Source organism: Ictalurus furcatus, chromosome 11, assembly GCF_023375685.1.
Source record: "Ictalurus furcatus strain D&B chromosome 11, Billie_1.0, whole genome shotgun sequence".
Classification (NCBI taxonomy): domain Eukaryota; kingdom Metazoa; phylum Chordata; class Actinopteri; order Siluriformes; family Ictaluridae; genus Ictalurus; species Ictalurus furcatus.
Genome location: NC_071265.1, coordinates 3,062,501 through 3,080,000, shown reverse-complemented (window position 1 = coordinate 3,080,000; position 17,500 = coordinate 3,062,501). Strand labels below are relative to the sequence as shown.

Here is a 17,500-nt window from a genome sequence, read left to right as displayed (position 1 = left end):
TTAATCCATCTACGGTGTATAACATGTAAAACGGGAACATGGAAGGAATATTTTAAAAGCAACTCATGTAAACACCTTAATCAGAATATTATACGTCTTATTCAGAATAAGGTCTATAATGAGATTACTGCTGGCCGTGTAAATGTACTGATTGTGATTGGGAACAGGTGTCTCTAAGTAGAACTCTGGAGACGGTGAACGTGTTCGTGTGAGCGTACGGGAAGCGTAGTTGTCTTCGGCAGCGTTTGTAGTTAGTGGGGTATTCTGGGAAATGGAGTCGCTGGCTTGCGATGACATGACCATGACAGTGGTGTTTATGATATCAGATGCAGAGCACATAAGAAGCGATGACGCAGAGTGAACCTGCTTCCCAGCAATATATAATCATAAGAGTGTTGTTACAAAGTCATTAATCGCTATTAAAAGTTGTGTGAGGATAATGTAACGCAAACAGTATTTAATAACACTATGATTTGTGTGTGTTTTTTAAAAATTGTTTTGTTTTATAGTGTGCATGGACTCAACTCGTGTGCAAAAGGCGGGAAGACTGGTAAAGAAGCATTGCATCAGCAAATCACAAGCATTTTCTGACAGGTTTCTAAACTAACTGACAAATGTGGAAAATGCAGTAACTTTGGAATAAATGTTTGTTTCCAGCCCTGACGGCCGTTGGTCCCATGGCCCGTGATGTTGAGAGTCTGGCTCTGTGTATGAGAGCTTTACTCTGCCCAGACATGTTCACTCTGGACCCTACGGTTCCTCCAATACCGTTCAACCAGCAGGTACCGAACGCAGTCCGCTTCAGTGCAGCAGTATTGCATGTCGTGTCTCTTGATACTTAATCACATTTATTTTTTTCTTTTACCAGGTGTACGAGAGCTCGGAGCCCCTGAGGATCGGTTACTATGAGAACGACGGGTACTTTCAGCCGTCTCCAAGCATGAGCAGAGCTCTACTAGAGACCAAAGAGCTCCTCGAAAAAGCAGGACACACGGTATCAGTGCTCGAGTCTCACGTGTATCATATTGGAGCCCGAAGCTGGGGGGATGTAGACACTTGGGGCTTTATAAACAAGTGATTTTAGAATCCATAGCAGGACTGATTACAGATGATACAATAATGCAAGGCAAATGTGAAGAAAACCGGAAACAAGACTAGACACTAAGACTAGGGAGACTGGAAAACTAGTGACGGGAAACTACAGAGATGGGAATGATGAAGACATGAAACTAGAAACTAGTTAGACAGGAAACTGTGGAAACAGGAAACTGTGGAAACAGGAAACTAGTGAGACAGGAAACTATGGAAACAGGAAACTAGTGAGACAGGAAACTGTGGAAACAGGAAACTGTGGAAACAGGAAACTATGGAAACAGGAAACTAGAAACTAGTGAGACAGGAAACTATGGAAACAGGAAACTATTGAAAAGGGAAACTAGAAACTAGTGAGACAGGAAACTATGGAAACAGGAAACTATGGAAACAGGAAACTATAGAAACAGGAAACTATGGAAACAGGAAACAAGAAACTAGTGAGACAGGAAACTAGAAACTAGTGAGACAGGAAACCATGGTGTCACGATTTCCCCTTGAAGCAGCGTGCTCTAAGCACTAATGCGCGAGCACCTGCTTTTCCGTTGTTGACAGTAGTGACATTTGGACACGTGTGTTTGTTTATGTTTCTGTCATGTCTCCTCCCTGTTCTGTCATTGGCTGGGATTTTCACATGTGTCTGAATCGCCCTCAGCTGTGAGCATTTACGACACTGACATGTCCGCTTATATACGGCCCGCCTCCCAGCACACAACGCGGAATATTAGAATAGATAAGATATAGTATTGTAGGTTAGTTAAGAGTCCTTACGATAGATAACCAGTCTTAGTTCATGTCATGTTTCATGTTTCGATTTGTTTGTTTAGTTCATGCTGGTTTGTCCGCTCCCAGTTCATAGTCATTGTTTGTTTCATGTTTTGTGTCTCGACCCTGTTTTCTGTGACCACGACCTTGAATCCTGCCTTGCCCCGTGTATGCCTGTTTGCCGATCGCCTGACCTCTTGCATGTTTGTGGATTACGTTTTGGATCACGTTTTGGATTTATCTGCCTGTCTCTCTCCTAAATAAAACCTGTTCATACTGCGCTTGCATCCGTCTGAACTTCCTCACGTCATGAGATGTGACGGAATATTCCGCCATACCATGGATGCAGCATGAGGACGAGAGAGACATCACACTACAATGGGAGTAACAGGACAATACCTTATCGGGAAACGTTCGGATTACTGGCCGCGTATCTTGTCCATGCAGTTCCCTCAATGGTACGCCGTTGAACTGCCGCCAGAGACAGCGTGATTGGGGAGCTACCTGCTGGAGTTCCTTTTCAGCTGCCAGGAATATTTCTGCAGCCTCGCGTTTCCCAAGCCTACTAAGAGACAGTGGATCGGATTCTTGGTGTCTAGGTCTTGCGGTCCGGCCCGTGACTGGGCGGAGCAGCTGGTGAGCACTGGGTCCTCTGCCCTCCAGGATGTCACTCAGTTTGCAGAACTTTTTATGGAGGAGTTCACGTAGCCAGGGCAGCTTCACGGCCTGGATTTACTGGGATGGAGAGTCAATGGACAACCCCAGCCGGACCTGCTATTTAACCTCTATTATGAGGGGATTGACAGGTCAGCCTCCACCGATCTGCTTCAGGTTCCAGCGAACGTGGTGGAGGTGGCACCGACATGCATGTCTGAGGGCTGCAGGAGGGAGACCAAGCTACAATGCCCTACCTGCAAAAAACTGTGTTTCCAGGAAGCATTCTACTGCTCTCATGAATGCTTCAAGAGCAGCTGGCGGGAGCATAAGAAACTCCACCGGAGAGCCCGTGCAGAGATCCAGCCTGGGGTCAACAGGGTGACTTCGGAGCTCCCGTCGGAGGTCTCAGCACGGAGACCCGAGCCCCAGCCGGAGGTTAACCTGGCGACCTTAGAGCTCGAACCTGAGACCCACGAGGTGGGCTCACCTGCCGACCTCCAGCCGGAAGTCAACAGGGAGGCCCCAGCCCCAGAGCTCCAGCCTGAGGTGCAGGAGGGGGTCTCAGCTCCACAGATCCACTGCAAAGCCCAGTTACTATTCCAAGTGTCTGTTAACCTGGACAACCAAGCCTTGCTCACGCCCAAGTCTACCGACACGGCCGACCACGTTCTGCTCAAGCCCAAGTCTACCGACACGGCCGACCACGTTCTGCTCAAGCCCAAGCCTACCGACACGGCCGACCACGTTCTGCTCAAGCCCGAGTCTACCGACCCGGTCGCCCAAGTTCAGCCCACGCCCAAGTCTACCGACACGGTCGCCCAAGTTCTGCTCATGCCCGAGTCTGCTGACACGCACAGCCAAGTTCTGCTCAAGCCCGAGTCTACTGACACGGCCGACCACGTTCTGCTCAAGCCCGAGTCTACTAACAAGTACAGCCAAGCCCTGCTCCCGTCCGAGTCAGCCGACACGGCCGACCAAGCCCTGCTCCCGTCCGAGTCAGCCGACACGGCCGACCAAGCCCTGCTCATGTCCGAGTCCACCGACACGGCCGACCAAGCCCTGCTCATGTCCGAGTCCGCCGACACGGCCGACCAAGCCCTGCTCACGCCCGAGTCTGCCGACACTGACAGCCAAGTTCTGCTCACGCCGGAGTCCGCCGACAAGGACAGCCAAGTTCTGCTCACGCCCGAGTCTGTTGACACGGACAACCAAGCTCTGCTCACGTCCATGTCTGTTGACATGCACAACCAAGTGTCTGTTGAAACAAACAACCAAGCTCTGCTCATGTTCCCGTCTGATGACCTAACCAACCAAGTTATGTTCACGCCCAAGTCAACTGACGGGGACAGCCAAGCTTTGCTCACATCCCAGTCTGCTGACATGACCAGCCAAGTTCAGCTTGCAGGCTCCGCTGTGGATGTCGCTCAGCCTCCCTGCTCAGCTGAGGTCGTCGCTCAGCCTCCCTGCTCAGCTGAGGTCGTCGCTCAGCCTCCCTGCTCAGCTGAGGTCGTCGCTCAGCCTCCCTGCTCAGCTGAGGTCGTCGCTCAGCCTCCCTGCTCAGCTGAGGTCGTCGCTCAGCCTCCCTGCTCAGCTGAGGTCGTCGCTCAGCCTCCCTGCTCAGCTGAGGTCGTCGCTCAGCCTCCCTGCTCAGCTGTGGACGTCGCTCAGCCTCCCTGCTCAGCTGTGGACGTCGCTCAGCCTCCCTGCTCAGCTGTGGACGTCGCTCAGCCTCCCTGCTCCCCCGAGGAAGTCGCTCAGCCTCCCTGCTCCCCCGAGGAAGTCGCTCTGCTTCCCTGCTCCGATGAGGACGTCGCTCCGCTTTCCTGCCCAGCTGTGGTCATCACTCTGTCGCTCTGCCTACCTGGTCAGCCGGGGACGTCGCTCCGCTTTCATGCTCTGACGAGGACGTCGCCCTGCTTCCCTGCTCTGCAGAGTACATCGCTCTGTTCCCCGTTCAGCCGAGGACGTCGCTCTGCTTTCCTGCTCCGTCAAGGACGTCGCTCTGTCTTCATGTTCCGCCGATGACGTCGCTCCGCTTTCCTGCTCCGTCGAGGACGTCACTCCGCTTTCATGCTCTGATGAGGACGTCGCCCTGCTCCCCTGCTCTGTTGAGCCTGCCTGCCCGGCTGTGGTCGTCGCTCTGCCTTCATGCTCCGCCGAGGACTTCGCTCAGCCTGTCTGCCCAGTTGTGGTCATCGCTCTGTTTCCCTGTTCAGCTGAGGACGTCGCTCTGCTTTCATGCTCTGCCGTGTACATCGCCCTGCTTTTTTGTTTCATCAAGAACGCCGTGCGGTCTCCTGGCTCTGCTTGGGACATTCTGCCCAGGGGGCCGGGGCCGCCAATGGAGATGGTTGTTTCATGGCACTCCGGGAGGAGTGCCCTTGGGGGGGGGTTCTATCACGATTTCCCCTTGAAGCAGCGTGCTCTAAGCGCGAATGCGCGAGCACCTGCTCTTCCGTTGTTGACAGTAGTGACATTTGGACATGTGTGTTTGTTTATGTTTCTGGAACAGGAAACAGCATACTATGGAAACAGGAAAGTATAGAAACAGGAAAGTATAGAAACAGGAAAGTATAGAAACAGGAAAGTATAGAAACAGGAAACAGGAAACTATGGAAACAGGAAACTATGGAAACAGGAAACTATGGAAAAAGGAAACTATGGAAACTAGAAACTATGGAAACAGGAAACTAGTGAAATAGGAAACTATGGAAAAGGGAAACTATGGAAACAGGAAACTAGTGAGACAGGAAACTATGGAAACAGGAAACTAGTGAGAGAGGAAACTAGTGAGAGAGGAAACTATGGAAACAGGAAACTAGGAAACTACTGAAAACTATCATTTGAATGTCTTTTTAGACCAACATGTACATTGTAAATATGTAAGTATCTGTATTTATGTAGTCTGTGTGTGTGTGTGTGTGTGTGTGTGTGTGTGTGTGTATTTGTGTGTACAGTACGTGTGTGTAAACGCCTGTGTATCCTCCTCTCGCTCTCTCCGCTGTAGCTGATTCCGTTTAACCCTCTCAGGACATTCACCGCCTTCCACGAGTTTGTTGTGAGGGGAAACGTGGCAGACGGCGGCGCCACACTCCTGCAGCACTTGTGAGTCAGATCTTCTCTCTGCCATTCTGTTATTCGTGTTCTAGCCACTGTTACACGATCCTGTAATGTGCGCTCAGGCTCGGGGAGGAACGGAGTACAGTAATCAGGATACCAAAAAAAAAAACCTGGTAATTGTGGCTCACGTGAGCAACCTGTTAGGGTGACCACACGTCCTCCTTTTCCCGGGACCCGGCTTTGGTTTCATTATGATGTGTTTATGGTCTAATACGGCGTCATGTGTGCGCATATTTGCATTGCTTTACCCCCTCTCTGTAATTCCCGCCTTCCTGCACACCGATTGGTCGATTTATAAAATCCTTGCAGCAACTATTGGCCAAATTCCTGCCTCTCAACCGTTAGCGTACTGCGAAGCGTTGTCGTGTACGGCGTCAAACAGTCGCTTCAGAATAACAGCAAACGACAGCTGTCCTGAGTCGTAACAACGCCCATGGCCATATAAGGTCGTGTTTAATTTCATGTTATTGCATTGCTTCGTATTACACGGCCATTCAAATGAGTGAAAGATTTCGGAAGGTACACTCGTGGCATCTGATATGTTCAGAACATAACAGAACATGTTCGCCCTAGCTTTTGTGATGTAATGTTACTCTTGACTTTATTTACACATGTGGCCTTGAAGTAATCCAAAAGTAATCAGATTACATTATTTTCATATTGCAATACTTGGATTACGTTACTGATGATATATATTTTTTTTGAATGTTATTTTTGAACATTTCTAAATAAACCCTCCTGACCCTGTGTGTGTGTGTGTGTGTGTGTGTGTGTGTCCTTTTTCAGTAAGAAAGGCCCGGTCGATCCATCTCTGAAGCATCAGGTCGTGTACTGTGCGTATCCTCTGTTTGGGAAGAGGCTGGTGTCGCTGCTCCTCAGACCCATCGTGAGATTATTCGACTCGTTTATTTCATGTACAGCACAGATAGGCAGCAATATATAGCGAAGGTGTTGAGAGATTGATTTTTATGTTGATTTTATATGACTATATTCTCATTTGAATGTGTTATTGTTGCTTTATTAGCAGCTAATCTGTCTAGCTAATCTCTAGAGGGAAAAAAAAAAAAGTTTTTCATTTTCAAAAGTTAGTGTTGCTTTGTTTTTATTGTAAACTGGATAACATGAGAGTTTCCTAGTAAGGACATGAGCTGCAGCATTTTGAAATTTTAGCGTTAACTAATTTGTGGTTGTCTTGAAAGCTTGATTGTTAATATATATTTTTTGTGTCTCTTTCGTCTTAGTATCCACGCATGGCTGCGTCTATACACGCTGTCTGTGGTGTCGGGTAAGACTGAAAGTCTCTTATAAAATGCCACCCGGTATCGGTACTGGAGCGACACCAGCAAAGAAATAATGGACTGGATGAAGAACTAATTGTATCTCATTTCATTTAAAGTGTACATTTAAAGAGATTTTGTATGGTGAAGTTTATTCGATCGATACTTTATTGTATTTGCGAGGTGTATTTTTATTTTTTTTTTCTCTTTAAGTTCTTCAGTTCATCATTTTAAAGCTTATTCGTTTTTTAATTGAAAAATATAACAATATAGGATGGGTCTCGAGATCAGAAATGAAAGTACGGTGTCATACTTAGGATCGCTGAGTCGTATAGATGTGTGTGTGTGTGTGTGTGTGTGTGGGGCAAACGCTGAAAAGCTGTGTTTCCTAAATCCTTCAATTATGCCTGAATAGTAAACAGGACGAACGCTCTTATCTACAGCGTTTTGTTTTGTTAGTTGTTTATCCCTTTGGAGTAATTGGATTGTAAGTGATCTGATTGGAACGATGTGCGCTTAGTCTGGTAGTTACTTCTGTTTTCTGCTTTAAAGACCTTTTGGGAAAATGGTTGATTTGCTTAAGTGGTTCATCTTCTTTTACTTTGCAGTGGTGTAGAAGAACTGTGGAAGCAGCACAATGAGGTCCAGGTACGGGTGTGAATCTAATCGTTGTGAAACTTATATATATATATACACATATATGAAGCTCACCCTATTTAGATCGGTCGATCAACACTACGGAACTTACACTTAACTAAAGCCAAGTCGTTAGCCTGGACTCTAAAAACTCACTCAGCTTGCCCCAGTGCTATACCTAAACCTGGATTTTAGTCTGTACTAACCTGGTCGCAGATTTGTGGTAACAAGGACTTAACGTAATCTACTAGAGACAATAATTTCAGGGTAGATCAGAATAAATATTCAAACGTAACAATTTATTAAGCAGGTATGGACATGTCCAAATCCAATACTAAGAAGAAAGAATTCCATTCAGCGTTACTCAACATTACCAATCACATTCAAACATAATACTACAGAAGATCCTCTGAATCTTAGAGAGCTCTCAGCTAAATACACAGATACTCAAGGAATCAAGGTCGCGGTCACGGAAATACAGGGTCGAGAAACAAAACAAGAAACATGAACAGTAGCGCGGGACTGGTAGCGGAGAAACCAGCATGAACTAAACAAACGAACCTAAACATGACATGGACTATGACTATGGTTATCTATCGTAAGGACTCTAAACTAAGCTACTATAATATTCCGCCTTGTGTGCTGGGAGGCGCGCAGTATATATGCGGACATGATCAGTGTCGTAAATGCTCGCAGCTGAGGGCGATGCAGACACACTTGAAAATCCCAGCCAATGACAGAACAGGGAGGAGACATGACGGAAACAAACAAACACACGTGTCCAAATGTCACTACTGTCAACGAGGGAAAAGCAGGTGCTTGCGTGCTCATATGCTCCACAGTGCGCTGCTTAAAGGGGAACTCGTGACAGAACCTCCCCCCCAAGGGCACTCCTCCCGGAGTGCCATGAAACATCCATCCCCATTGGCGGCCCCGGCCCCCTGGGCAGAATGTCCCAAGCAGAGCCTGGAGACCGCACGGCGTTCTTGGTGAAAAAAAAGCAGAGCGACGTACACGGCAGAGCAGGAAAGCAGAGCGACGTCCTCGGCGGAGCAGGGAAGCAGAGCGACGTCCTCAGCTGAACAGGTAGGCAGAGCGACGACCCCGGCCGGGTAGACAGGCTGAGCGAAGTCCTCGGCGGAGCATGAAGGCAGAGCGACGTCCTCGGTGGAGCAGGAAAGCAGAGCGACGTCCTCGGCTGAACAGGGAAGCAGAGCGCTGTACTCAGCAGAGCAGGGAAACAGGGCGACGTCCTCGTCGGAGCGGAATATTCTGTCACATATCGTGACGTAACGGAGATAAGGTAGGATGCAAGTGCAGTATGAACAGTTTTATTTAAGAGAGAGACAGGCAGACAAATCCAAAACGTGATCCACAAACGTAATCCAGTAACATGCAAAGTTCAGGCGATCGGCAAACAGGCATAAAGGGGCGAGGCAGGAATCAAGGTCGCGGTCACGGAAATACAGGGTCGAGAAACAAAACAAGAAACATGAACAATAGCGCGGGACTGGTAGCAGAGAAAGCAGCGTGAACTAAACAAACGAACCTAAACATGACATGGACTATGACTATGACTATGATTCTAAACATGAAACATGACATGAACTATGACTATGGTTATCTATCGTAAGGACTCTAAACTAAGCTACTATAATATTCCGCCTTGTGTGCTGGGAGGCGCGCGGTATATGTGCGGACATGATCAATGTCGTAAATGATCGCAGCTGAGGGCGATGCAGACACACTTGAAAATCTCAGCCAATGACAGAACAGGGAGGAGACATGACGGAAACATAAACAAACACACGTGTCCAAATGTCACTACTGTCAACAAGGGAAAAGCAGGTGCTCGCGCACCTGCTCGTGCACGTGCGCTCCCATGCTCCACAGCGCGCTGCTTAAAGGGGAACTCGTGACAGAGAGCAGTTCTGTCCAGGTTCAGATATCTTGGCACCAGCCTTACATTATTAACACGTTATTTGATGTTTTACTTTGCGAATTAAATTTATTTTTGAAAATATACACTCATTTAAAATCTGATGACTGGAACACACTCCAAAAAAGGTGGGACAGTCGACTGTTTACTGCTGTGTAACAAAACCTTTTCTTTTCATAACACTTATTAAGCGTTTGGATGCTGAGTGAAGACACCAGTTGGTTAAGTTTAGCAAGTGGAATTTTCCCCCATTCATCCATTATGCATTTCTTCAGCTGCGCAGCTGTATAGGGCCTTTGTTGCTTTATTTTGGGCTTTATAATGCACCACACGTGCTCAATGGAAGACAGGTCAGGACTGCAGCGGGCCATGCTAGCACCCGCATTCTCTGTTTACGCGACCATGTGCTTGTAATCCGGGCAGAATGTTGTTTGTCCTGCTCTGGGTGGCAGTGTATGTTGTTCCAAAATGTGTACATATCTTTCTGCATGAATGCTGCCCTCACAGATGTGCAAGTTACCCCTGCCATGGACACTGACACACCCACATACCATGACAGACGCTGACTTTTGGACCTGACACTGATAACAGCTCGGACGGTCCTTTTCCTCTTTGGCCCGGAGAACACGACATTTCAAATAGTTTTTTTGTCCAAAAACTATTTGAAATGTCGACTCGGCGGACCACAAAATATGATTCCACTGTGCTACTGTCCAGCTCAGATGAGACCGAGCCCAGAGAAGTGGGTGGAGCTTCTGGGCAGTGTTGATGTGCGGCTTCTGCTTTGCAGAGTAAAGCCTTAACTTGCATCTGTAGATGCAGCGGCGAATGGTGTCGACTGACAAAGGTTTACCAAAGTATTCCCGAGCCCATGTCAGGATCTCCATTACACGCTTATGAATCTTGAGGGAAAAGAGATCACACGCATTCAGAAGCGGTTTTCGTCCTCGCCCTTTACGCACCATGATTTGACTGGATTCCTTGAATCTTTTAATTATATTGTGTGCTGTAGAAGGTGAAATACCCCAAATCCTACCAATATGTCTTTGGGGAATGTTCTCAAAGTGTTGGATTATTCGCTGGTGCATCAGTTGGCCGATCGCCGAGCCTCGACCCGTCCGTGCTCTGAAGGACTAGGCGCTTTTTGGAGGCTCCTTATATACTATGGTTAGACGATTACCTCACCTTTTCAACTCGTCACATCGCTATTAGCCCTAAATTGTCCCTGTCCCAATGTTTTTGGAACGTGTTGCATGCATCAATTTCAAAATAAACGATTACCTTTAAAAAAACAAAAAACAAAAAAAAACTATGCAGTTGATTAGATAAAACATCAAATACCTTGTCTTTATATGTTTAAAAAAAAAAAACAAGTCAAAGCACATTTACAAATCACTCCTCTTTGTTTTTATTAGCATTTTCCATCCTGTCCCAACTTTTTCGGAATTGGGGTTGTAACACCATTTACTGAATAAATTCCTCGATGCGCATCCAAAAAGTCATGTGACTTTGCCTCAGCAAATCATGTGATCCGATAATTGGCTCAGAAAAGTCAGAATGGCAGAAAGCGAGAAGCGCCAGTTTCCCAATCGATTGATTGATTGATTGATTATTTTCCTATAACTGCATGACCCAGAGGGTTTTCATTAATGATGCAGGAAACATTATAGGCATGTTGTTCATGTTTGTAGGTATATATCCATGAGACGGTAGCTGAGTGGAGGAAGCTGGAGCTGGACGTTCTGCTCTGCCCCATGCTGGGCCCGGCCTACAACTTCAACTACGCCGGAAAACAAAGCTGTAACGTATAGATTTCTTCCTTGTTTGGTGCTCAGGGTAGTACCTGTAACTCTGCTTCATCGTACAGATGATATTGTTGTTGATTATTTTCCTATAACAGCACACCCGGTCATGTTTTAATACCTTACATAAATGCTGAAAATGTGAATTCAGTTAACGTTGGGTCTCAGTGTAATAACCTTCCACTGTCTACGTTCACCTCGACAGAATTTCAGGCGAGATTGGGCGGGGCTAATCAGACTAGGAGTGTCAGGCGGCGTTAGACCATCAGCAAGTTGTACTGATTAGAATATTAGGCCATGATGTGCAAACCTAAACACTGAACTGTAATTTGACCTTTTAGAGAACAGTAAATAGTTTTTTGTTGTATAATCATCAGGCCAGATATTTAATGATCGAATAGTTGCGTGTTGTCTAATGGATTTGATCCGCTGCGACACTATTCCTGATTTTGTATGTGTGTGTGTGCTGGTGGTGCAGCTGCTCTGAGTTACACTGCGTTGTACAACTTGCTCAACTTCCCTGCTGGAGTCGTTCCTGTCACTGAGGTCACGGCCGAGGACGAAGATCAGCTGAAACACTACAGAGGATACTTTGGAGACGCCTGGGACAAGACCTTTGTCGAGGTGAACATGATACACGGTTTATTTTACCTGGTAGAGGTTACAACTTGGGCCATGGAACTCGTTGGCCTGTAACTCAGTTCACTGAGAATTGTCCAGCCATATTCTCATAAGATCCCATATAACGGTGCTGTATTTTATTTTTATTTTCTTTTAATGATCTTTTATTTTTTTGTTACATTTTGCATGCTGTAGTTTTAATGCTGAAGTCCACCTTTCAATTTACAGGCAGTTAAATGCTGAATCTTGCCCACAAGGTGGCAGCATTTCTACGGTTTCAAACAGCATTTAAACACGAGTACAAGTCTGTGTCAAGAAAAAAACCCCACCATGCTAATTGTTACGTGTGTAGCCACTCCACCTCCAACAAACCTGACTGGACATGTGAGAGTGGGGTGGGAGGGGTCCTCAGTTCACCAAAACACTCTATGCCCGTGATCCCTATAGATCTGCTCCTTTACCTATGAGAAAACGATTCACAAAGGCGTGACTAGAGAAATATGTTTTCAGGATAGACTTAAACACTGGAAGTCGCCGGACTCTAATTGGAACGCTGCTATCGCTTTCACTATTCAAGGTGCTAATAAATAGCCTGCACCTTTTGATCGAGGTACACGTGGCCGGGCATAAAAGACCAACAGTTCTCTCAGGTACAGTGGCACGAGAACATTCGGTGCTTTATTCAAGGATTCGAGGATTTTTATTGTCATTCCAACACATGTACTTGACCTGGAACGAAATTAAGTACCAAATGTCCGGTTAAAACCACTCACAAGTAATAACAGCTGACCCATTCATAAATAAATAAACACAAATACCCAATCATTCATATATATATATATATATATATATATATATATATATATACACGCACTAAAACCTGAGAAATTAGCAGCATAACAAAAGACATGAAACATTTAGAGGCATTTATAGGTCAATAGTAGTATTTTTATAATCCATGTGAAATTTGATTAGGAGCCAATGCAGTGTGGATAAGATCGGGGTGATGTGGTCGTATCTTCTGGTTCTGGTAAGGACTCTAGCAGCTGCATTCTGGACTAACTGGAGTTTGTTTATGCTCCTACTGGAACATCCAGACAGTAAGGCATTACAATAATCCAACCTAGATGTAACAAAAGCATGAACTATTTCTTCTGCATCGTGTATTGACATTATATTTCTCATCTTAGCAATATTTCTGAGATGAAAGAAGACTATCCTGGTAATATTATCTACATGAGCGTCAAATGAAAGACTGGAGTCAATAATCACTCCAAGGTCTTTTACTGCTGCACATGATGAAACAAAGTCCATCCAGAGTTACTATGTGATCCAGAAAGCTTACTTCTAGCTACACGTGATCCTAGTAGAAGTCCTTCTGTCTTGTCAGAATTCAATGTCTAATCTCATTTACACAGACCTTAACTTTATTAAGCTGGGGTCTGTCATCTGGCTTTGCCGAAGCATACCGCTGTGTATCATCAGCATAACAGTGGAAGCTAATACCACGTTTACGAATAATTTGATCCAGAAGTAGCATATATACAGAAGAGAAAAAAATGCAGTGGGCCTAAAATAGAACCTTGCGGAACACCAAATTTTACCTCGGCATGCGTAGAGAACTCGCCATTTATATCTACGAACTGATAACGATCGGTCAAATAAGGGTTAGGGTCCACTAACATAAGGTTCTATCAAAAAGAATGCTATGCTCAGTCAGTTGTATCAAAAGCTGCACTAAGGTCAAGCAACACAAGCAAGGAGACACAACCTGCATCTGATCAGATCAGAGGTCAGTAGTGGGTCATTTACTACTTTAACCAGCGCTGTCTCTGTGCTATGATGAGGCCTAAATCCTGACTGATATATATGATGAGGAGGCCTGGGGTGCAGTCAGCGGTCCAGTTCATCCCAAAGGTGTAAAACCCAGTAGGGTTTTAGGTCAGGTTTCTTTGCAGGACACTCGAGTTCTTCCAGTCCAAGCTTAACACACTGTGTCTTCATGGAGCTCGCTTACTCACATACTTTTCACAAGGTCGACATTTCCGTATTATAAATTCTTTATTCGAATATTTTGAGATACTGTGAGCTGTAAGCCGTAATCATTAAGATTAAAACAAAACAACCAAAAAAAAAAAGGCTTGAAATATTTCACTTTACGTGTAATGAATCTAGAACGTATGAAAGTTCCACTTTTTGAATTAAATTACGGAAAATAACGAACTTTCCCATGATGCACCTGTATGTATAGACTTGTGAGACTGATGGTACTCTTAGTCCCTGACCTAGCATGAGGATGAACTTTGGATAGAGACTACAAATCATTTCTGTATAAGTTAAGGGGGTCTACTGCTTGCTGTAAATGTATAACTACATGTGTTTGTGTGTTCCAGGCTGTACGAGGCGGTGTGGGTCTGCCGATAGCAGTGCAGTGTGTGGCTTTGCCCTGGCAGGAAGAGATGTGTTTACGCCTAATGAGAGAAGTGGAAAAGCTCTGGGCCGAGAACAAATGCTCCAACACACAGCACTAAATGCACACCCATTCCACACACATATATATATATATATATATATATATATATATTGCATTATCCTTGAGCAGAAACCTCTTCTTTTATAAACGGCTAACAAATAATGGAAATATATTGTACGGATATAATGTTTATATTTACGAATGCAAAGTTTACATTTATATATGTATCCCAGTCATATGATTTGAAACCAATCCTTTGATGTTCAAGTGAGGTTTAATAAATAATTTCAATTCAAAAGGTTGTAAGGGAACTGGGTCTGTTTATTGTCAGTCTCGCACAATAATCTCTCATTATATAACCTTGTTTATAATGTAGACATTTTACTAGAGATTAAAACGACAAACTTTTAAAGCCGTTCCAGCGTGATAATGCCCCTGTGCACAAAGTGGGCTCCAGGAAGACGTAGTTAGGGTTGGTGTCGAAGAACTCATTCATAGGGGTGCCAATAGTTGTTGCACACCTATATTTAACAAACATTTTTTTGGTGTTGTGTTTGCGATTGTTTTTTAACAATAGATCCAACGGTTCAACAATGAAGACGATTTTTCACAGCCTTCTTTGCTCATATTTACCAAGGGTGCCAATATTAGTGGAGGGCACTGTAGGTGTGCAACAATTATTGGCACCCCTATGAATTCATATGAAAGTATGTTCCCATTGATATTTTACATTTTTTAGTACACCTGGGTGACTAGGAACAGGAAACTGTTCAAGCATGATGTCCTGTTTCACAGGGGTATAAATATGAGGTAACACATAGGCCAAATTCCCTTAGCAGAGTATTTTTGTGATTTTTTTTGAACAGAAGATGCTACTTTGGGATAAAATTATTCGTAAACATGGTATTAGCTTCCACTGTTATGCTGATGACACACAGATGTATGTTTCAGCAAAGTCAGATGACAGACCCCAGCTTAATAAAGTTAAGGTATGTGTGAAAGAGATTAGACGGTGGATGCTTTTTAACTTCCTTTTACTCGTTTCCGACAAGACGGAGGTACTTCTACTGGGACCCCATGCACCTAGAAGTAATCTTTCTGATTACATAGTAACTCTGGATGTCCTTTCAGTTTCATCATGTGTAGACGTAAAAGACCTTGGTGTGATTATTGACTCCAGTCTTTCATTTGAAGCTCATGTAGATAATATTACTAGGATCGCCTTCTTTCATCTCAGAAATATTGTTAGTCCAGAATGCAGCTGCAGGAGTCCTTACTAGAACCAGAGGATATACCCATGTCACCCTGATCTTATCCGTATTGCATTGGCTCCTAATCAAATTCCCTGATTGGTCTGAATGATCTTACGCCACAGTACCACAACTCAGCCTGTTGGGTTAAAATGTGTAACAAACGCACTTAACATATACTTAAGGTGGTCGTTATTAACGCATTGATTCATAAGAATCGCGTAGTTAATGTTAACCCATCGTTAGTTCAAATTTAAGTAGGTGTTCATTCATGTATTAGTGCATGATTATTCATGTACTATTTTTGTAAAGTGTTACCAGATAACTTGTGTCCTGTAAATGACTGAGCTGGTCTTCGCTGATCAGTGATGGGAACTCTGGCTCGTTTCAACGAATCAAATCATTTGGCTCGGCTCACCAATAAGAGTCGACTCTTCTGAATCCCAATCAGCTCACGAGTTTACCATAAGCTGAATCCCTGCTGCAATGCTATTGTGTCTGTTGTTCAGCAGAGCAACAGATTCTGTCTCATGCTTCCTCAGAAACCATCACAGAAATGTTAATGGTTTCCACTACAACTACCATTACAAACAATCATCTAAACATTAAAACCATTACCATTATTGGTCCTTAATGGTATCCGCTAGACATAACATACCACCAATAAAAGCCAACAATTTACAGTACCAGTAGAAACCCACAGGGACCATTACAGTTCTCATTATAACCATTAAAACCATTACACATTCTATGTGTGTTTCTATGGGGTATTTTTTCAGCCGGGGGCGTGTCCACGAAAGTATTTTTCTCATGATCTCGACTTAATTTTTCTGTGTATTCGACAGCCATTGTCCTGAAGTCAGTCGGTTTTTTTGGAATGTGTCTTTGGTTAAAGGTCTGAAATAAGGCCTGTGGTTAACACAAGCTCAAGATATTTTCACGTTTTATTCTGTCTATTTATTTAGTCTGTCTCTCAAGCTACATGTCTGCCTGTCTGTCTCTCAAGCTACATGTTTGCCTGTCTGTCTCTCAAGCTGTGTCTGTCTGTCTCTCAAGCTACATGTCTGCCTGTCTGTCTGTCTCTCTAGCTACTTCTCCGTCTGTCAGCATGTATTGTTCTGTTCAGTCTACATGTCTCTGTGTCTTTCAGATCTCTCTGATTTTCTACGTACATTAGTAATGTATAAACACGACACTATATGTGATCGTGGCCATGATTGTGGCGTTTAATACAGAGTGTGAGATGTGATTTTAAACTGATCGTAACATACATTAACAATGTTTTATTGCGCAGGTTTTTATGGGGACATGGCAACCCGGAAGCTGAAACTTCCCCGGAAGCTGCGCGTCAGCGGGGCGGGTTGGATCTCAGTGTGTGTAGTTGTGGTTAATATAGAGGGTAAGAGAAACAGCTTGGGGCAGGTGAGTTGAGACATGGATGCTGAGTGGAAGTGTGTAGCAGTGTCCTTGTTCTGTGTTACCAGTGTGAGTGTTTTCCTGCTGAAATGGAGAGAACATCAGACGGTGAAGAGGAAACTGCAGAGAGCCAGAGAGAAGAGAGAGAAGGAGCTGGGACAGGCAGAGAAAGCTGTCAGCTGCTTTAAGACTCAGGTATACACGCGCACGCACACACACACACACACTCACACGCGCGCGCACACACACACACCGGGTTCACCTGTTCATCAGCACATGTAGTAATAATAATAATAATACTTTTTTGTTTTTTTCAAGAATCCCTCAAGGACACCTTCCATCATAAAAACATGAATAAAATGCAAAACAATTCAAAACCACAAACATACAATACAAATCAAACATCCAGATCAAGGAAGAAGATCAGTAAAAGTTATTCTAAACATAAATTT

General features: G+C 44.7%; 2 protein-coding genes across 2 annotated transcripts in view; both read left to right on the top strand.

Annotated features, from left to right (window-relative positions):
• Positions 1-14,693, top strand: part of LOC128614707 (fatty-acid amide hydrolase 1-like) — a 26,745-nt gene extending 12,052 nt beyond the window's left edge. The window contains exons 6-15 of the mRNA XM_053636268.1: positions 510-550; positions 658-782; positions 869-994; positions 5,522-5,619; positions 6,421-6,520; positions 6,876-6,919; positions 7,520-7,559; positions 11,178-11,286; positions 11,767-11,912; positions 14,303-14,693. Of these exons, the coding sequence (XP_053492243.1) occupies positions 510-550; positions 658-782; positions 869-994; positions 5,522-5,619; positions 6,421-6,520; positions 6,876-6,919; positions 7,520-7,559; positions 11,178-11,286; positions 11,767-11,912; positions 14,303-14,440 (967 nt within the window). The 3' untranslated portion in view covers positions 14,441-14,693. The remainder of the gene's footprint in view (positions 1-509; positions 551-657; positions 783-868; positions 995-5,521; positions 5,620-6,420; positions 6,521-6,875; positions 6,920-7,519; positions 7,560-11,177; positions 11,287-11,766; positions 11,913-14,302) is intronic.
• Positions 14,694-17,019: 2,326 nt separating this feature from the next.
• The window catches only part of LOC128614709 (fatty-acid amide hydrolase 1-like), a 25,529-nt gene continuing 25,048 nt past the window's right edge, over positions 17,020-17,500 (top strand). The window contains exon 1 of the mRNA XM_053636270.1: positions 17,020-17,243. Within this exon, the coding sequence (XP_053492245.1) occupies positions 17,067-17,243 (177 nt within the window). The 5' untranslated portion in view covers positions 17,020-17,066. The remainder of the gene's footprint in view (positions 17,244-17,500) is intronic.